General features: G+C 47.5%; 1 protein-coding gene across 7 annotated transcripts in view; it reads right to left on the reverse strand.

Moving 5' to 3' along the window:
• ANKS1A (ankyrin repeat and sterile alpha motif domain containing 1A) overlaps positions 1 to 21,788 on the reverse strand; it is a 104,103-nt gene that overhangs the window by 43,528 nt on the left and 38,787 nt on the right. For all 7 annotated transcript variants that reach the window (XR_003988564.1, XM_030465372.1, XM_030465368.1 and 4 more), the window contains 3 exons: positions 20,963 to 21,055; positions 17,138 to 17,255; positions 9,791 to 10,371 (listed from right to left, as the gene is read on the reverse strand). Coding sequence is in view for 6 of the 7 variants with exons in the window: in XM_030465372.1 (XP_030321232.1) it covers positions 9,791 to 10,371; positions 17,138 to 17,255; positions 20,963 to 21,055 (792 nt within the window). In the remaining variant the exon portion in view is untranslated. The remainder of the gene's footprint in view (positions 1 to 9,790; positions 10,372 to 17,137; positions 17,256 to 20,962; positions 21,056 to 21,788) is intronic.

Here is a 21,788-nt window from a genome sequence, read left to right on the forward strand (position 1 = left end):
GCAGCAGGTTGCCTCTGGGAACCAAACTAGCAGAAAATACCTATTTTTTCCCCTGTCCTTGGGATGTTTCTGTCATTCAGCAGTTAAGCAGTTCCCCTCTGCTATCACCCAAAGCATCCCCACCTCTGCAGCACCAGGGGCTGTCACTTTGTGCCACCACAGTGTCACAGGACAGTACCACAAGGTTTCTCCTCAAAACCTCACCTGCCTGGTGTCTCCTGGGTTTAATTTCCTCTGTGATACAATTCTGGGACCAGGCAGCATCATCCATCTCTTTCTGAGCTCTGCACACAGCAAAGCAAAACCCCCACATGGGGTCAATGTCTTCTGCCTCCCTCTGTCATCTTTTCCTAAATTAGCAGCTTAAAACCTCCCAGTCCAGAAGCCTGCTCACCAAGGAAGAGAAACCAGAGCCCAAGCCTGCACACACATCAAAGAAACAGAAACACCAAGCTAGAAAGTTATTCAGATAAAAGTCTATAATTAAATAAAACCACACAGAACTCAGTGGCACACGACCCACCATATGTATGGTGTTAGTGCATTATAATGACACCCTGCAGCACAAGCATAATTAAGAATATATCAAGAGTCCCATTATAAATCCTTATTATTAAGGGGTTCATAACCTGCTGTACAAACTCGCCTGGGGCTCGAGCTCAGCAGACAAGACAGCAGCACCAGCAGCATATTTTTTCTTGAAAGCCACTTACAAAGCTGGGCTTAAAGGTTATCAGTATTTTTTTTTTAATTTCTGCAATTCCAAGTAAGTGCCAAGGGTTAAGACTTCATTATTTCTAAGCTTCTACAACTGAGGAATAGGGCTGATTTGGTTTAAATTTATTTTAAAAAAAACCAAAACAGAACAGACAAGCTGCTTCTACAGCTTAAAACTCACTGTGAGTACAAGACACCTCCAGTGACAGTGAGCAGCCTCATTACAGCTTAATGAGCTGGCTGGAAAAAATAGGAGGGAAAAATAAGGATGCATTAGGTCAAGCACAGAACACCTCCACCTGATGCTTCCATTTCATCCTGATGTGTTTGGCACCACAGCAGCAAACCCCAACTGGAGCAAAGATTAACCAGGAGCTGTACAGATGCCTGTAAAAGCTCCTGCACTCACATCCTTGAGGATCATGGATGAATGTTTGGGTCAGACAGGGATGAGCTGAGTCCAGCTGAGCAGGAGCTGCCCTTTCAACCCTTTTCTGGGTTTTCTAGCAAACAAGAGTGAGTTATTTTGGGGTTGCTGGGAGGAAAAAGTGAGCAGAGCTGTTTAATGAAGATTTAGGATATTTTTTAGTTGCTGACTTGTGAAATCATCTCCCAAGAGATGTGGTGTATGGTCTGGAGGGGATGGAAGAGGTCACCAGAAACAAGTGACTCAAGCAGCAATTTCACAAGGGTGCTGAACACCCTGTGCAAGAGCCAGGGGCTGAATGAAAAAAAAACCCACCAAAACTCAGCATTAAAGCTGCTTTAAGCATCTCAAAATTAACACCCAGCTTACACCACCAGTCCTGTAAATGGGAATAAAGCCCCTTGGCTGACACTTGGAGATCTTCCAGGGTTCTTGGAGCAGTGGTACTCATGCTGGTTCAACTCCTCTGAACCCAGCCTAGCAAATGCCAAAAGGCCTGAAAAATAGAGTGCTCAATTTATTAATTCAAACTGAAATTAGAAAAGCAAGTTGTTTGAGGCACATTTCAGCACTTGAACTTCAGAGTTCCCATGCTGCAGCCTCCTCCAAGCATGTGCTTTCCTCCCACAGCACGAGGACTCACTGAAAGTTGGTTATTTATTTCAAAACATTCTGCAACTGTTCACTAGTGATAAAAGCACACACATTTCCTGGCTTAATATGGTCTCTGAGAAACTCTCTTGGAGCAGGATCAGGAATTGTTGCTTCATACCACTCTCCAGCCTGTGTTTTTGTACAAATCCCAGAATTACAAATCTGAACACACACAGAAAAAGGAAAGGAACTTAGGATATAAATTTTTATTTCACAACCAGTTTGTGGTGGATCTCCAGGCTCAGAGCTCTCCAAATATCTGTGCTTTTTTTAAAATACCCATGAATACTTGAGAAGCAAGACAGCCAAATGTGATCCACTCAGAAGAGTGAACAATGTCTGGATGCTGGTTTATTTTGAACTCTCAATAAAAATAAAAACCAGGCAAAACCCCTTTAAGAATATCAAATCAATTCACTGTCTTCACAGCTACATTTTCATACTCTCAGCAACACACAAAGCCAAAAATGATTTGTTAGCCTGGGGTGCAAAGGTTGTTTCCAGCATGCAGGATGTGACACAGCATGGTGAAGCCCTTGGAGAGACTTTTTATATAAAGCTCCAGAAATTTAAAAATAAAAACTTCTGAAGTGCTGGAAGATGCAACGTAAAGTGGAAGAGAAGATAATGAGAGGCTGAATTTAGCAAGGACACTGAGGCCAGACATTTCTTTTCCTGAAAAAGACTCTCTGGAAAATGCTAATCTCACAAGGTTGTTACAGCAACAAGATGCCCCTCAGAGCACAAATTATTTACACAGAAGAATCAAAAACTTTTGATTCAGAAATACTGAGCTAATACACTTGGCAAAGTTAACAGAAAGATGTGGCAGCACTGGACTGAAATTGTTCTGGGTAATTTAGATCCACGTGCAGGCTGCAAACTGGTGACCTGTAAATAAGAGGAGCTCCAAGTCATTGTGCATTTGGGTGTCTGTGCTGAGGGCATGTTCAAAAATCCTTTGGATGGGTGGCTGGAAGGATCCTCTATGCACAGAGGAGCTGAGAAGCTGCTGGGGCTCACTGTATTTTGCAAACCTGCCTCAGGAAAAGCTGCCCTGGATACCTGTCTAATTCCAGATGAATTGATATGGTTCAAAGAGCTGGCAAATATAATTCTTGTTATGTCTAAACCCTGCTGCTGAATACAGAAATAAAGCATGCTGGGTTTTACATTTGCCTCCCAGACCAGAACACCAACTAATTCTTCCTGCAAAATTGGTAAATTGTCTTAATTTGTCTGGGATTGATTTAGTTCAGCACTGGGTTGTCATTTTAACAGGCTTGGCCACTTGCAAGAGCCACAGAGCAAACCTGTAAGGTGGGAACACAAAAGCTTTGACTTGTAAAAGTTAATCAGGATGGAGGAAATCTTGCCATCAGGGGCAAAGGGAAAAGGGCTTTGACACAAGGGATGATGTAAGAATTCCTGACCTTAGCACAGGAAAAACAAGAGGAAATGTTGGGATCTAGAGATAATAATCAGCCCAGTGATTAAGTTGATTAAGATCCTGATGAACATGCTTGGTTAGAATAGCAGAAACACTGACCACTTCACTGCTTTTCCCCTAGACAAAAAAAAAACAAAAAAACCCATAAAACTTTTCCAACAGGCAAAGGGAAAACTGGAATGAGAGCTGAGAAACGAGGGCCAGCTCTGGGCAAGGGACATGGGCAGAGGATGCCAAGCACACCTCACTGTGGTCCCACAAACCAATCCCAGGGCAGGCAAAGCCTTTGGATTGAAACACCCAAACCCAAAGGATCACCAGATGTTTCAGGAAGCTCAGGCTGCTGGCAGGCAAGGAAGGAACCTTGTGACCCACATGGCAGGGACATCCTTGGACCAGGGATGTGGCAGCCAGCCTGCCTGCTGCAGCTGGTACCAACACAGAGACACCAAACAGATTGCTGTCTCAGCTACATTTCTCACTGAAAACACCAGTTTTTCTGATTTACAGCGTGGGCTTTAGGGGAACCTTCACTGGGCAGGTAAATTGTGTGAGTTTGTCAGAACAAAAACCACTGAGCTTTTACAAGATGCAGTTTCACCAGGCACAAAACTAGCAGCTCTCCCCTGAGTGACAAGGGAAATATTTGAATTTTCTTTCTACACCAGCTCACAGCTCTGAATTTCAACCTCTGGGTGTCTTTTAAGGCAGTGGCAGGTTTTTCATCAAGAGATTTCCTGGAAGTTTCCCATTTCAATGCAAATGTTCTTAATCCTCGATTGCAAGAGTGTAATTAAGGCACTAATTCCACTTGGCACTTAGGCACCCAAGCAGTCCTGACAAGGTTAATGGAGCTCAAGTACTTAAAACCACTCCACAGCAGCCACAACCTTTAATAAGTTGTTCCCCAGCTCCCCAAAACCTGTGACAGGAGGCACAATAGATGGGCTGGGTACTCCTGGAATCGAGACCCCAAAAATGGATCAGCTACAGGTGAACCACCAGGTCCATGGTTACTGCAAGTGGGAAAGAATTCCTTCTGCAGCAATAGGAAAACATGGAACACACCACTGCAATGACACACAGGAGAGGATGGTTGTCCAGTGCCATAATTAGCTACAGAATATTCATTAAGTTTTCAGCTAATTCACTGGGGAAAAAGAAAAATGCATCAAAGTGACTGTGCATCTCCCTCTTTTCTAGAAAGGAAAATGCATATTTTATTCAGTTCCCTGAGTTTCTTTTGAAGGAAGTTTAATCTCTTCCAAGAAGAGCTAAAGACAGAACACAAAGCAGCTACCTCATCTTGTGAAATTGATGCTGGAACCTCTGAGCCCAGTGTTCATTACAAATTCCTCACTGAAGCTGCTTACTTGATAGCAGGCAGCTGGAAGTGGAGGATTAAGGGATGTCAGGAGCCAGGGCTGAGGCTAATTCTCAGTAGCCTGCCTCATTTTTTACCCCTGAACACTCAACAAATCATTTTTCTTACAGAAACCTACGACCCAGGGGAGGAGCTAACTCAGCCCTGTTCCTCTACTCCAGGCATCTGCTCAGAGCAGGAGGGATGCAGAGAGGGAATGGTAACATCAGCCTGCACAGATCCATCTCTTGGATGCCACAACCATGAGCAACCACTCCAAAAAACACCCTGCCCTGAAGTGGGGTGTCCTGGCTGCACAGGAAGCAGAACTGGAGGTGGGAGATGACAGCAGGAGCAGCAGCACGTTGGAAACCTTTCATAGAGGCATTAAACCAAAATTCCTCAAGCAAAGCCACTACCCACTGTCTCTGTGTTCTGCTGAAGCAAAAAGTCTCCTTTTTTCCTCTACAACCAGAGCCCATTTATGTTATTTGCATTTAGGGGGTTTCACTTCATCACCTGGGGTGGTCCAGTGGGAAGTCAGGCAGCAAAGGATGCAGCTCCCAACCCCCATCTGTGGCTTTCACCAACCTGGCAGCACCCAAGGGATGGTGTTTGCCACAGCCTGACTTCTCAAGCCAGCACAGTTCTTAGAGGAATATTTTACAGCATCCTTAAGGGCCCTACAGGGCCACCATCTGCTTCCCTCCTGGAGGTTCCATCCCTGCTGATTACTCTCACTGTCAGGAAGATGCTGTGGCAGCTCAGGGAATGATCAAGTTCTACTTCATCTCAATCAGGCTCTCTTCTTCAGCACAGACATGCTGGTCTAGCAAACAGAAAAAAAGACCTGGAGAAACACATGACAGAAGCTGGTGCAGGGGAAGAACAAACCATTTAACATCTAAACCTGGCTGCTAGCAATGAGACAGTACAGGCTCAGGATACAAAACTGTTGCACACCCCTTGGCCCTTGGTGAGCAGCTGCCTGTTCACAGGACTCCTGTCTTTGTTACCTTTAATCCAAACAGACCTGAAATAGCTTTTAGCCAAGAGACAAATCACCTCAGCCCCTCCTGGGTCACACCCCAAGGGGTCAGGGAGGGTTTGCTGGGCACTTTGGCCACAACAACCCCATGGGGAGCTCCAGGCTGGGCACAGAGGGGCAGAAAGGGACCTGGGAGTCTGGATTAACAGGAAGCTGAAGAGGAGCCAGCAGTGTGCCCAGGTGGCCAAGAAGGCCAATGGCATCCTGGGCTGGCTCAGGAACAGCGTGGCCAGCAGGTCCAGGGAAGGGATTCTGCCCCTGTGCTCAGCTCTGGGGAGGCCACAGCTTGAGTCCTGTGTCCAGTTCTGGGCCCCTCAGCTCAGGAAGGAGCTTGAGGTGCTGGAGCAGGTCCAGAGAAGAGCAAGGAGGCTGTGAAGGGATCCAGCAGAATTGCTGTGAGGAAGGGCTGAGGGAGCTGGGGGTGTTGAGGCTGGAGAAGAGGAGGCTCAGGGGAGACCTCATCACTCTCTGCAACTCCCTGAAAGGAGGCTGGAGCCAGGGGGGGGTTGGGCTCTTTTCCCAGGCAACTCTCAGCAAGACAAGAGGGCAGGGTCTCAAGTTGTGCCAGGGGAGGTTTAGGTTGGAGCTGAGAAAGAATTTCTTTCTGGAGAGGGTGATCAGGCATTGGAATGGGCTGCCCAGGGAAGTAGTGGATTCTCCGTGTCTGGAGATCTTTCCAAAGAGCCTGGATGTGGCACTGAGTGCCATGGGCTGGGAACCACGGGGGGAGTGGATCAAGGGTTGGACTTGATGAGCTCTGAGCTCCCTTCCAACCCAGCCAGTTCTAGGATTCTATGATTCTATGACTCCAGTACCAGTCTGCAGGAGGGAAGGTTTGCTGGCTGGTGGCTGTGCAGGGCTGGAGCTGCTCTCCAGAGGAAGGCAGAGCAGATGCAAACTGATCCCAGAGAGGGGGTTGGCAGCTGAGCTTGGGTGCTGACAGCCCCCCTGCTCCTTCAGGAACACAAACACAGTTTATTCTCCAACACAAAATTCACAGTGAGCTGCAACTGCCACACGCTCATCTCCCGGCTGCTAAATATTTATGAGCTGATTATGAAAAACAAATTCATCATTTTAGCCTTCAGCCAACTTTGGAAGGATTCAAATATTTATGCTGACTTGGAGCTCTACCCCCTTGCAGCCTTCCTCACCCCCAGCCTGCCTCCCACTCAAGCAGAGGCATGGAGCAGTTTTGGTCCTCGCCCCTCTCCCTGGTCAATGCATTGCTGTTTGCTTTGAGTAATTTAATTTTTAGTAATTTCTCTGGATTGCTGGCAAAGAGTTTCTATTCAACAGCAGCTGAGGGGGCACCCTGTGTGCTGGGGCTCCTATAGAGGAGGAGGTGGGTGAGGAGGCAGCTGGGACACACGCTGAGCATCCTCTGCAGGAGGGAGCACAAAGCAGCACCCTCAGCATCTGCTCTTTGGGCCAGGTCCTCGGAGCAGAAATTGCAACTGGGGAAGAGGGATGAGCTTTGCCAAGTGAATCATTTCTTCCCCATCCCACCCTTTTGGCAAAGCCAGCAGCACCTTCCACTTCCAACAAAGGGCATTGGCAGCACTCAGCTGGGGAAGGGATGTGACCCTTTGCAGATCTCCCTCTTCCTCCAGTCCCTGGTCAGCCAGACAAGCTGAGCAGAGTCACCCATGGCCCAGGGAGATGCTCACTCAGCCTCTGCCACGGATCCCATCTGTCCACAGACACAAACAGGTCCCTCCCTGAGTCCCCAGAGCCCTGAACAGACACACCTACTGCTGGCAAGGCCAGTGGGCAAAATCCTCAGCTTGCCTGCTACAGCTGCGTGTTGCACAGAGCTGCACATGGATCACTTTCCTCCTCAGTTGCCACTACAAAGCTCATTAAAATCAAGAGAATGGTGCACATAATCTGCCATTGTTTCCCCTCAACAGAGAGGAAGAGCCAAATCATTGCTAACAGGGGCAGCTCAACAAGGTTTTGTATCAGCCTGGTAAATTCAGAGCCTGCAAGTTGTGTTTAATTTGGAGCAGCTGCATTATCCCATTCAGGGAACTAATTAAACCTCCAACAACAGCACTGCATTTATGTTTAAATCTCATTGTTGCCACTATGACCAGTCAGATCAGCCCCTTTCTGCACATACAAATCACTGCAACAAAACAGGACCCCAAATGTTTCCCTCCAGATGCATCTTCACCATTTCTTAACTACCCCAGGAGTCTGCTTTAGGTTATTTTATAGCAAGAATTGCCCTGTTACAGGTAACTCCTGACTCTCCCTTTTATGCTGGTTCTACAGAAAATTGTTCTGCCCCATGAACCTGCTGACAGCATCAAAGAGTGCCAGTGACACACCAGGAGTCAGGATGAGACCCCAAATGCTTCCCTGCAGTCTTTGGACATTAAAGAGCAAATCAAGCTAAAAGCAGTGAATAGCAAGCTGCTGGCTACTTCCCCTTCTAAGAATATCTCACTTCAAATCGTGGTTTTCAGTGGGAATTAAAGGATTTGGCACAGAGAGGTTATTGCCACCTCACAGATGGGGAAACTGAGGCAAATCTACTGCCAGATTAAAGCAATGCCACAAAACGTTTAAATTACACCAGAAGCCAGGAAGACAAATAAAACCATCAGGTTTTGATAGTACAAATGCTTTAAGTTTGACCTGTCCCACTGCAGACAGATGTGAATTTTTCACATTCTTTCTCTGACTTCCTCAGCTAAACACGACGGGAAGGAAAAGCTGATTTCCCTCTCGTGGCTTGTTAGGCTGACACTGGGTGGAAAAATGCTGTTTTTTGTTTACAGGCAGGGAAGCAGAGCCAGGGGTTTGTTTCTCTGTGCAGAGGAAGCACAGGCACCCTGACATTTCACCTCTGCTACCAGCCAAGCTGTGCAGTGCTGTAAAGCCAAAGGCTCCTCTTCCCTTTCAACATTTGTTGTAAACAGTTCAGTTAGGCATGAAAAGCACAGTGGAAATTATCTGCTCCTTTCAAATAAGCAGTCTGCTGCAGAGTCTTTTCAGTCACACTACAACAGACCCAGGTAATTAACAGCAAAGCCTCAACAACCAGAACAGGGTAAAACAGATTTATTTGGCAACGCTGAAACGCTGCAGGGAGGGAGTAGATGAGCTGCAAGATGGGTTCACACTGAGGAGGGATTCCCCCTTTGCTGTTGCATCTTGGAACACCTCCCTCTTCCCCAAAAGATGATTCTATCTCTGAGGCAGGACCAGAGAGGCAGCTGGGCATCCCTGGGAGCCCAGAGGAGAGGCGAGCAGGGTAAAAACATCCCAGGAGTTTACACGCCCGGCATACACAGCTCCACACCCCCCAGCACCACACCAGGGGGGTTTTATTTCCTTTCAGTGTACAAAGAGTGGTTCAGCTGAGCTTATCACTTCTGCAGCACTGCTGCTCTACCAGCAGAGAATCATCTCCAAAGAATGTTTCAGTAATGCTGCGGTGCTGAATTTCAGAGGGACACTTAATCTCGCCTGAGTGGTTCACCAGGGCCAACTTTCTGAGCATGAAATATTTAACTATCCACAGCCCTCCTGTACTACAATAAAGTGAATTCTAACAAGCCTCAGAATTAAATACGTGCAGAGGAAAGTGGGAGCTATTAAATACACAAAGCACAGCCTGATTATTCTCTTCCTTCCATCCCCATCAACCCAGGATGCTGCTTATCCCCCAGCAGCAGAGACCCAGGAACAAAACATTTCCTCTGGGTGCTCAGAAACTCCACAGGGGAAGAACTAGAAACAGGAGGTCAACATAAAGATTTTTGAGAAGCACTGTTACCAGTACTCCCTCCTCCTGGGGATGGAAGAACTTATCTGGCTTGCCTAAAAGAAACCAAGCCCTGTATTTGAGCAACTTTAAAAAAAGTTTGAAAAGCCCCTCACTTCTTGCAATTCTGCTGCTGCCCTCCTCCAACTTTGTATCCTGCCCTCCTCCAATCCTGTATTTTGGCATTTAACACCCTAGAGATGCACAAGTGAGCATTTGCTTGTTAACTTGCTGCAAGAGTTAGTAAAAGTAGTGAAAACCACCCAGAACCCCTCTGAAGGCCCATGCAGAAGAGAGGAGCTCATACTGTACAGATTCCCTCCTGGCACAGCAGCTCTGAAGCAAGCTCTTACCTCATCCCACTCCGAAGCAAAGGACGGGGACTTCTCCAGCCTCTTCTTCCCAGTGCTGCAGTTGGAGAGGGATTCGCTCCGGCTCCCCATGGCATCGTCCTCTGTTGGGGAGCAGGTCAGGAGATCAGAGTCCGATTTGGACAAGCTGCGGCTGAGTTTCAGTTCAGCTTTGGGCTTGTTCCCAGGGTGGGTTCTGCCCACAGCTCTGTCCCCCTCTTCCTCAGCACCACCGGGGTGCTGCAGCACGTGGGGCGTGACCAGAGTCGCAGGATCCGCCCGGGTGACGTGCGTGTGCTGGACGGTGGCGTAGACCACTTGCTGGTTCTGGTCTGGAGAGTTGGTCCGTAGTGATCCAGAGGCAGGTAAGTCAGCATCCTCCAGCTGCATAGCAGGTGGGGGGCTGGTAGCTTCTGTCCCTCCTCCTCCTCCTTTCTCCGTGGAGGAAACGAGCCTGAAAGGGTCCTCGCTTATCTCGCAGATGGGGGAAGAACCGTGAAGCAACCCTGAAAACTGCTCTGGAACTTGGATGTCCTGGCTGTCAGCAGAGTCCTGGCTGTGGCTGCCACTGCTCCTCCTGTGGTCTTCAAGGGGATGAAAACAGGGAAGGGGAAAAAAAAAAACAAAAAAAAAAAGTAAAAATTAAAAACATGGAAGAAGCAGCAAAATTCCAGATCTCTCCCTGCCCTCCCTCAGCGAGGGAGGGAGAGATAAAGAGAGAACAGTTCAGTATTGTTCCGCGTGCTCAACTTGTACCCAAAGTCATGGCATTTATGAAATTCCAAACACTGGCCTGATTTATGCAATCTGGCAGCTCTCCTTGTTGTTTTATTCCTGTTAACACTAACTATCAGGCCTTGCTATATAAGGCTAAGAGAAGTGCTAACTATATCCTGCAGAGAGAGCAAGTGAGGTAGGAGAAGCAGAGACGGAGGCTCCTGGAACATCTGATACTTTTCCATAAAGGCCAAAGTGTTATTTAGAGCAGAGCTCCCTGCTCTTGGCACGGGCTGCAGGGTGGGAAAACTTCTGGACTGTAATCAACCTGTGCGTTCCAAAATCCGCTCCCCAAAACAACCACTGCTTTCCTCCCTGGTGGTTTCCCAGTTTAACCTCTCCTCCTTCCTCAGGGGAGAGAAATAAACAGTTTATGCAGTTAAAAAAAAAAAAAAAAAAAAAAAGAACTTGATCAAAAAGTCTCTCTCTCTCTCGCAAACAAACCCCTGAATGGTCTGATCTACAAGCTGCACAGAGGGGCTGTCCCTGAAACATGACACTGTCCTGCACCAGCATCTTTAATATCAGGTACCAGGGACCTGAATAAATCATGAATAATTGATCAATCCCAATTGCCAAGCTCCTGCAGACGTCCCTGTACTCACCTTGGTCACGTTGCACGTGTGCACTCCAACTGTAAAAGCAAAACTTTGTAGAGCTAACAAGTATCTTTTGTTTACTGAGGACTCCTACACCTGCCCGTAACTGCTTGCAAATATTAACCACTTCCATTTAGTGCTGTAGAAGCACCTCTTCAGTCTGGTCACCACAAAACAATGCTGCAAAGGAACAGTAAAGCAAAGCACCCTGGTGATGTGGCTCTGACACGCAAGGAGGATGTTTAGATGTGCAGAGGAAATTGCTTGCTTTGCTCTGGGCAGCCAAGGCAAAGGAATCCTTGTTTCAATGAGGCAAAATCCACTAATGAATTTTGCTTATCTTTAACTAAAAGCAGCAGTGAGATCAGCTCCTTCCCCCCAAGCATCCCCTTTCAGCACTAAGCTCCATCAGATCACTTTCAAACACCAACACCCATCTGGTTTTGCGGTCGCTCCTCACACCAGAAATGAGGCAGGAAAGGACTGAATTAGTCATTTGTCTTTGCCAGCCACTTCAGATCCTGGGGTCTCGCACACCCTGTGGTTGATGAGCATTGCTGGTCCCTCTTGCAGGCATTTGTTTACTCCCCAGAAATGCTAAAAGCAGCTCGGGTTGGTTGGCAGCTGAGTCAGGAGCAGCAAAAGCCCAAGCGCGGGGTAACTGCCAGGGCAGCCCTGGCTGCTCCCGGGGATCAAGTGATGGGAGGGCTGATATCATCCTGGATCCTGCGAGTTAAAGATTCCAGGACAATGAAGTAGTTGTTGATGATCATGTACGGGCACATAAACCACAAGTTCTGCAACTGAAGTTGCCAAGGGGGAGGCACATGCCCTGCAGGAGACGGTGTCACCAGCATCCTACCCAGCTCTGGCTGGGGAGCACCAACAGCAGAATCCACTGCTGATCATGTTTGGGTATTTTGCATAAAGTCAGGAAGCTGTAATGCTGGAGAGAAACTTTTAGAGGAGATCAGACATGCTGCACTCATAGGGCAGACTGGTATTAGGAAGAAAAAGCTACTGACCTGGGAAGAGGGACACTGTCACATTACCCTGATGGGGAGAGAAAAGCTGTTGTAAAATCAACAACCTTCCTTCTTAACCTCTTTTCCTTCCTTGGAAATTTTCTTCCATGCCCCAGCTTGACCTTTACTGACATTTCTGCTGAAGGCAGAGAGGAGGCTGGTGAAAGTTTATGCCACATACTGGTTCCAGCCAGAACAAAGTGCTCCAAACCCTGCTCCAGAGCCTGACAAAAGGGCCCCTGTTGAGGAGAAACCACAGCCAGCCCTTCCTCCTCCGGCCAGTGAAGGACTTGGAAATACAAGGCAGCTGCCAGGGAATGAAGGGGTGAAGCAAGGGCAATGGCATTTGCTCAGAAGATGTGAAGGAACATCTTGAAGGAGACATTTCAGAGCACGTAGAGAAGAACCAACACAAGCAGGGAAGAACAATCTCACTCCTTTTTACCACTGAGGTGGACACAGCAGGAACATGAAAGGTTCTCCTGAGGGGATCCTAGGGTTTCAAGGAATCCTTTTGGGGTTTAAACTATAGGGACCTCCAGATGGCTGGCAGAGAGGCCAGAACCACCACTGGCCATCCTGGGATAAGTTCAGCTGATGTGCTGATCACTTCTCACACCAAGAGGGGAACAGTTACTGCTTTTTGAAGGGTGTAGTGATTTTGGAAAAAGGGAAAATAATCTTGAGGTATTAAAAACACAGAGACCCAGTTCCATCCATCTGCTGCACCTCAAGGGATTCCAAAACATCCTCCTCTAGTTACACCTTTTAACTCAGAAAGGGAATTGTCCTTAACAAAGGGACTTCTGTCCCTGAGCACATTTTGCACCCAAGCACAGACATCCCACTGGTCCTGACTTCTCAAACCAACGCCTGCTGCAGGTTTCACCAACAGGAGGAATTTCCAACTCCTAATGGGAACAGGAACCCCTTTCTGGGGACAGATTGCCTGCTTCCCAGGGAGGATTCAATTAAGAGCTTCCCTGCCAGCAGCCTGATGGTTCCAGATATGAAGCACTCCCTAAACTCACGACACAAAACTGCAACCACCCTGCCTTGGTCCCATTTCTTCCCCTATATATCACCAGGAGGATTTGTTTCATGGCCCTGGATGAGGCAAATGAAGCTGTCACTGTAGTTGCTTTTTGTTGGAGCTGCCCAGTGAGGGCATATGCTAACCTCTACCTTTCCTACAGAAAAGGCTCCCTGTGCTACCCCATGCCAGAATTTGCCAAGTGAGGAGCATGCAAATCTACCTCCTGCAGCACAGAAGGCCAGAGAGGGAAGCTGGCCTTTAGGGTGGCTCCTTTAGTGGCACAAAAATAACCCTCAACTGCAGTAAAACTAAAATAAAAGTTCATTTTGACAGCAAGGTATTGCATGTGAAACCCAGGAATGTCCAGTACACTCTTGGGTTAGTCTCACACTCAGTCATTCTGGACAGTTTATCCTCCAAGTTACCTGAACTTGTGCCCATTTGTAGTCTTCCTTCTATTCCCCTTTCAAGAAAGGGGAACAAAACCCTGCCCTGGTTGCTTAGATAAATATCATAATGAAATTCTGCACTGAACATCCTGAAGTACATTGTGACAGCAGAAATGCAGGCTTGGACCTGAGACATTGGACAAACATCTGTCCCCCAGGCAGGATAAAACCAAGGGAGGGTGCCCAGGCTGGGGCTCTACACAATTATTCCTCTCACAGCAAACTAAGAGGTTTCTGTCTCTTCCAGCCTTGGTTTGCAACACCTCTGTGTCCCCATAGACTCCTTACAGCAATACCCATCCCACTGCTGCTGGAGCCATACTCTGGCTCTGAAAAGATAATTTCTTTACATCTCCTGGCAGCAAGTCTGGTCTTTTATCACTGGGTCAGATATCTGGTTTAGAGCCCAGCCAAAACAAAGAAAAACTCCAGCAGGAGGAGGGGCAAAAGTAGGGACTTCAAGCTGGCTTTCCTACAGAAGCAGCACAGCAGCACCTCAACAAATACCACTTTTTAAAAACCACCAGAAGGAACCAAGTCAGTCCTACCTGCAGCTGATTACTGCTGACAGCACGTGTGGCACTCTCCTGAGAAGCAAGACAGACAGCAAAGCTCAGAAGTATTTTCCATTTTCAGCCTCCATCAGATCTGTCTGAACACAGCAGGAGTTTGTACAGTCTCCTCCTGGTCAGTTCACCACTCTTGGCTGATTCACAAGCCTGGTTACAAGGTCTGACTGCCCTGACTTCATGCATGTGATTACAAGTCCTTCCCTTACCAAAAGGGATGCAAAAGCATTTGGCTCTAAACTGCTTCTGATGCTCTGCCCAAAACCTTAGGCCAACTTTTCCTAATGCTCCAGCATGTGACAGCAAACTGCTGTAACTTACACAAAAGGCAACCAAAGCCAGGGGAATAATCCCACATTCATCTGGTCACTGGATACAAGACAACGTGCAGCAAGAGAACAAAGGCAGCTATCACATATGAAAGGCACCATTAAAACCAGCATGCCTGAAATCCAGCCTGTCAGCTGCCCTGAAAAGCCCTTCTCAACAGGCCACAAGAATCAGAGGCCTTTTCTTCTGACCAAAATCTCCTCCAGAACTTCTCTAGAAGCCAAACTTCTCAGATCCAGGGCCAAGAAGGAATTCAAAGCCATTCTTCAGCTTGCTCTGTCTTGGGACTGAGCTGCTGCCTTTGATGCTCCAGGACCCTTCTGATCCAGAGGTGGGAAAATTCTCCAGCACCCCAATGAAGGCTTCAGGCCCTCACTCAGTCCTTGTTTAACTCCTTGCAAAAACAACTCTGCTGCTCACTACATGCAGCTTCTCCTCCCATCAGCATAGACCTCACATTTCATGCTTGGCTCTGTCTGCTTCCACGTGCCCTTCTGGCATCTGACCCCAACTACTGAGAAAGCTCCAAACATTTACTTTTGTTCCCAGGGTAATAAAGCAGATTTCAAAGCTGATCCACTCTTCCAGAGCAGTTACAAAACTCAGGTGCAGAAAGAAGCAACCTGTAATGACAGAGAGCAAGGGTGAAACAACACAAAAGGAAAAAAAAACCAAAACAAAACAGTGCTGAAGGTAAAAATCAGTCAGTGCCTCATTTCCTACTGGGCTGAGGAGCCTGAAGTCCTCAAGAAGACAAACAGCAGGTGAAAGATGAGAGAGGGCCTGGTCAAAGCTCAGCTGCTTCTGCAGTACAGGGAGAGCTGCCAGCTGGGGACATTGACAGCTGGGGACATCGCCACAGGGATCACCCAGAGATGGTTTGGGAAGCAGCTGGTACCCTCTGGAGAAGGGGGACAAACAATTGTGCCCCTTTCACCAGGTTCACCACCAAGGGTGATGGGGGATGGCCCTGGCAAGCTTCAGAAATGGGAAAGATGAGAAATACAATGGGTCCAACCCCTGCCCCCTCCAAGGAGCTCTTCACCTCCACTGGATCCATGGCTCCACCCTTTGCCAGAGTGCTGACTGCATTCAGAAAGATGAGCAAACTCAACTGCACCCTTGGATTTCTCCCACTTCAACAGTGGAAAGTGCTCTAGGTTTGTTCCAAACACAGTGACACTTTCCACAGACTGCCAGCCCTGAAGTCCCAGCTGTTCCCTTCCTAGCTGTGCATTAAAGGACAGGACTCAGGATCCTTAATGCCCCTGCAACCTCTCCATGAAATGGGGCTTAGCCTCCAGGACCTCCATCTTCAGGTGTTCAGAGGAAGATATTTGCATGAAGAACAGGCAGATACATTACTCTGAGATGTAATTTTAATCTGACACATAATTATAACACACCTTCAGTCATATTAATCAAGCCTAGACACAGCAGCCAGAGAAAGAAGCAAGGCAGGCAGAAATAGCTCCCACTTGAATAACCAGCAAGAGCTGCAGTGAAAAGAAAGCCTGAGAGCTGCTGGTTTGATGGCTGTCACCCAAGGACTGTTCCTGGCCAAGGCTGCAAAGCACCAACCTGAAAAGCATCCTAACTTTGCCTCTGGCAGCAAGTGGCTTTGGAAAAATGCTGGTGGGAAAACAATGACCTCTTGTGCCACCCTATACAAGCTGGGAGTGCAGCAGGACTCAAGGAATGAAAGCTGTGGTGCTGCAAAAAGGTAAAAAAAAAAAAGCTGTGGGTCTTATAGGGCAGTCAATGAGTCCTCATTATCCTCTATTCATCCTCAAAGCTCCAGGTTTGGAGTTCAAACTAAATCCTTCCCAATTCCTGCTCAGGACTTTTTGAATAAAGCAAGAGATCTTTTTCTTCTTAACAAATCTGTTGTTGTTGTTGTTGTCGAAGGAAAGCCAAAAAAAAGCCCAGCAACAGCCTAAGCACAGGAGACAAGGTGTTCCCAGAGCCTCTGTAAAGCAGAGGAAGTCCCTCTGGGAGAAGAGAGTTTGAATGCTTAACCTGGCTATACAGTGGATTTTCAGTCAAGCTCTACAAAAGGGCTTATTCTACAAGTTTTGGTTTCCATCTGCATTTGTTTAAATCTTTGAATTAGCTTAAATCAAGAGATTTGAAGCCCAGGACAGCAGAGCCAATCATCTGATATCAATGGCAGGACTTCAAATTCAGCTGGATGGAGAACATGGCTTATTTAAACACTTGCACTGGTTCATCTCATTCCTAACAAGACTGCAGAGCCTTCCACCCCTCTGCCTTTCCTCAACTGTCCACAAGATATGCTTATTTTTTTAAATTAACAGAGTAGGTCCTCCCAATCTCTTAGTTATCAAACCAGCCCAGTTGCCCTTCCTCCGTGTACATTTTGTACAGGAACGTTCAGATATCTCCTGTATAAAAAATGAAGATTACCAGGAAAGAAAACAATTACACTCCAGACCCTGGCTGCCCCACCCAACAGACTTTAATTGTTCTCATTACTCTCTGCCCTTGATGTTTCCCTTAAATGCATCTCAGTAAACAGCTCTGCTTTTCTGGATGGCCACTTACCTTTTGTTTTCCTATCCACTGCAACAGGCTTTTTAGTTTCTGCTGTAAGCAACAGTTCATAAGGGTGTTCCTCTTCCTCAGCTCCACTCCCCTTGCTCTTCCCTCGTGCAACAGAAGCCTAAAGAAAGACAGAATAAAGTAGTGTTCCATGAAGCAACTTTATTTATCCCAGCAATAAAGCACAAGTCTCTTTATGCCATGGTTGAAGTAAGGAATTGGCAGAGGCACCACCTTTGCTGTGGAGTGAGGTCCAAAATGTAATACTTCCCACCCCACCTTAAAAAACCCACCCAAAACCCCTTTATTGCTATTATTTCAGGTTGCTGACAGCTTTGGAGAACTAAGCAATTCACTGCAGGCAGCCTGGAGAGGGGAAAAGTGCTGAAACCTTTATTCCTGTTCATCCCAACTCAGACTTATTGTTGCTGTTGGAATTTGCTTCCTCTTTCACTGTTTAGTTGCTGGCCCTAATGAGGCATGGCTGGGGAAACAAAAAAAACCCCAAATCTCTACCACCTTCTCAGAAGTCTCAGACCCAGCATTTCCAGCCTCAGGATGATCAGATATTTGGGAGTAAAGAGCCCTCAGGCTACACTCTATAAACTCAATTTAACCTCTGGATGTGCAGCTCCCCCAAGCCTCTGGTTACAGCTGCTCTGGGATGTTGGCAGAACCTCCAGCAAACAGCTCTGGAAAGCCACCATCCATGTGCAGGATCTTGCATCTTGCTGCAGGATCCACATGAGTCTTGCTGCAGACTCACACGTGTTGTTCTATCTCAACACCAAGGCTGAGAGGCACCCCACATCCTTACAGAACCACCAGTGCCATCCCAGTACTAACGGGGCTAAATTGGGATCCAAAGCACCCTGTTGGGATGGTCAAGCTGCCTTTCAGTACCATCTCCTGGCAGGTTGATGCAGCCCAGTCCCCAAGAGCCACATCTGCCTCCAGCCAACTCTGGTGGGGTCAAACCCAAGCCAGGAAGGGAGTGATTCCTACCTGCTGCCAAGAAAGTTCTGAAAAAACCTCCCCAAGGAAGGCTCTTGTCCTGCTCACAGCCTCTGGAACTGCCACTGTCTAGACAGCAGAGTGAGCACTATCCTTCCCCAAAGTGAAAGCACCAAGATTTGCTGGAGGACACACAGGTACCTACCCAACTGCAACCCTGCCAGGAGCCCTGGAAGCTCAGGGAGTCTTGGGAAGTGGCAGCAGCACAGAGAAGAGCCCTACATCTGTGTGCTCCTACTAAGCCCAGCTGGCTTTTAAATCAACTTTCTCAATGGGAGGAAACAGGCTGTGTCCAACAAAGAAAGGATTTATTCTGCCCTGCTTCAAGCATGAGCTGCCAGGCAGAGCTGCTCCTTTTCAGGTGAAGGAGCTCATCATGAGCAAATTAAGGAAAAAAAAACCCAAAAACTTCTACCCAGATGGTGGCACAAAAACATCAGACTGTAACAGTAGGTAAAAGGCTCTTGCCAGAGATCATGGAAAAATACTGCACAGCAGCAGCTTGTCAGAGCAGTTGTAGCCTGGACTTCAGGCCAGGGATTGGTGTAGTCCTAAAAGTCCTGCAGGTTATTGTGCTGTCTCTGTCAAATGAATGCACCTGAAGGCAGGAGCTCCCTAGCAGCACACACTTCCCAGCTTTTGCTTTGCATTTATAGGCCTGGTTACTCTGTGTTCTCCAACTCTCATCCTTCCAAGCTTTAAATAGAGTTTCAGGTTGAAATGCACTTCAAGACCACTGTTTGCTGGAGAACTGTGTCTGCTCTGTAGGCAAAAAAAAAAATCAAACAATGTCTTCTCATCTTCCATTTATTTATAACATGCTGATATGCATAAATATTCACTATTAGCAAAGGCTCAAAGTAGGATGTTAATAATGAGAATGCTCTTTAAAGTGTGCTTAACCCAGAGCAATGGGCTTTGAAAGACTTTTTAAAAGGTAACTTGCCTCTTTTCTCTCTCCTCCCCCACCAGAACTCCAGACCCAACTGCTGGAGCAATCATGGTGCTTTGTCTTTTGTCTGCACTTCCCTTTCGGAGATGAGCAGTAAACAACTGAAACTGAAGTTTAATTTGACAATGCAAACTGTTATTCAGCTACAAACCAGAAGGTTTCTGCAGATAGTGAAAAAAGGCACTCAAGCACCTCCAAACAATCAGCTCTTTTGCTTCTCTGTACCAACGTTTCTCCAGGATGGAAGTTAAAAGTTTCTTGCTTATGCACATCTGCTTTGACTGATAGCCCTGTCTTGGCACCAGCATAAAAAGACTACTTTGAAACTAGGGTTTGGCCCAACCCCAGAATATTCAATGACTAACTGTCCTGGCTCTCATGTGAGCCCAGGTTTGGGGGATGGCAGATCAGGATGCTGCAACCAGACGTTTACAGCATTCCCCAGACTAATTTCTGTTCATGCCTGCCCAACCCAGAGAGGACACTGAGCTGATAAATACTGGGCAAGAGGCAGAACAAGCAAAACACCCCAGAGGCAGCATGCAAAGAAAAAGGATCAGACCCAAAGCTGCCTTAGGGGTACATCTAAAAGGTCATTTCCAAGTTATAAATGATATCAATGAAACTGGTTGCAAATCAAGATCTTCCCAGTGACTCTGTGTACAAGTCTCTTTGCCAGTAAGATTTTAACTGATCATGTTTCCAAAGGCATTCCTGGCAGGACAACCCAGCAGGTGTTTTCTAATTAAACATGGCAAGATAACCCAGCAGGAGCAGCCAATGCACATTTTCCTTCCTCGTGTTTTATCATCATGAACAAGTTCTGCTTTCCAATTATGCCCTGACCTGCTGCCCAGCTCTCCTCTGCCCAGAGCTGTCATGGGACTGGGATCACAGCCTGCAAAACCATCTGAAAAGCAGTGGAGAGATCAGCCCACAATATCACATTCCAATTTCACTGTTTATGTGCTGGTTGGAGATCTCTAAGAAGTCAGGTCTGTGTTTCCTCATGTCTCATGTAGATGTAACATACTTCAGGAAACAGATCCCACTTATTCCTTGCTGGAACTTCACCAGATCAGCACATTCAAAGCATCTGGTGAACCAGTTTGCTCTGACAGCTCAGGGCAGAACACACTTTACAAACAACCCACTGCAGTTGGAAAAGCAAGAAAATCCACAAGATTTGAGTTTGGCTTTGAAGATTTTCCTGGGTGTCCACAGAAGTTGCCAAGACACATCTGTGGTTTCAGACATCCCTGTGCACAGGGCTGCTGCAGAAGCCTCTCAGAGGTTCACAGGGAGGGGAGTAAAAATGAGCAATAGGAAGCTCAGGAGCAACAATGCAGTAGAGGAAAGCTTTGGTTTCACCCAAAAGCAGCTCCCATGCATTGACTTCTGCAGAAAATTGCTTTAACATCTGCTGTGGCAGATTTCTGGCTGAATTCAAGCCCCTTCTCCCTGTTGACATCAGTAGGACCCAGAAGCCCACGCATCTCCTCCACAGCTGGAAGCTAAGAGGAAGCAGGAAGCAATGGTCCTCTGGGTCTCAGCTTCAAGTGAGGATGCATTTGGTGGGATCATTACAAGTGGGCAAGAGTCCACATGACAACGTGATTCAGACAAATTACTTCCTAAGGGAATTCCCAGCCAAGAATAGGCAAGTAAAGGCTGAAGGTCAACACAAAGGTGCCCTGGAAGAACTGCACAAAGGAAGTTCCCATGGCAAGTGACAGCAGCAATGCTGGAGTGAGAGAAAACCCCACATCCACTTGCAAAGGAGGCAGTGTCATAGCTGGCTCCTTCCAAATTAGTAAAACTGTTCATTAAACCACATGCATTACAAAACATGCCTCACATACCTCACAGGAAGCACCATGGCCTATCTTCTTCTCCACATGCTGATCTTCCTCTTCATCAGGGGGAGGCTTGGCAGGAGGGGGTGGACGTTCTCTCTGTGGTGCAGAAGATCATTGTCAACTCCATTGTGTTAAAGCACATCCCCTCCTGCTCCCACCACCACTACAGCCCCACTCCTGGGAACTTAGCATGGTCAGGACCTCCTCAAATTAACCGGGGAGGAGGAGGGCTTCAATCCTAAGAGCACAGAGCTTGGCAATGGTTGCTGCCTTTCTTCCTCCCCTTCCTCCTCTCTAGCAGGAGATCTATCTGGGCAGGGAGCTCTTTCTGCAGTAGTGGACAGGCTGGTGTTGAGAACACAAACCACCCACTTCTGCTCCACAGTGCACAAGGCTGGCTCAGCCCCACACAAGCACCAACTCAGCTTTCAAGAGAATGAAACTGCTGGGGTGGAAGGTGCTGTGTACACAGGTTCCTGGCTTCAGAACTTGAGCCAGCTCGTTCAGAGCCAGCCCGGGCATCTCCATGGCACAGCACAGGGAAGGGCACTCATGAGGTCATGCAAACAGGGAAGAAGGGAAGGCTTGCCAGTCCTGGCTTAACCAAACTGTAACGTGATTCCAGAGGCACCTTTTAGAGTCAAAAACCCGAGGGATAAAGAGCCAGTGCGTTCCTCAAGTTGCCTGTGGGCAGAACACATCCCCAGGGCACCTCCTGCCCTGCAAGAGCTCCACCTGATGGCGACGGGAAAGATGGCAGCGACTCCCAAAATCCCAAGCAAATTTTGGGAGGAACTCTGGCAAGCTCCTGGAGCACAACCCTCTTACC

Source organism: Calypte anna, chromosome 26 (assembly GCF_003957555.1).
Source record: "Calypte anna isolate BGI_N300 chromosome 26, bCalAnn1_v1.p, whole genome shotgun sequence".
NCBI classification, from domain to species: domain Eukaryota; kingdom Metazoa; phylum Chordata; class Aves; order Apodiformes; family Trochilidae; genus Calypte; species Calypte anna.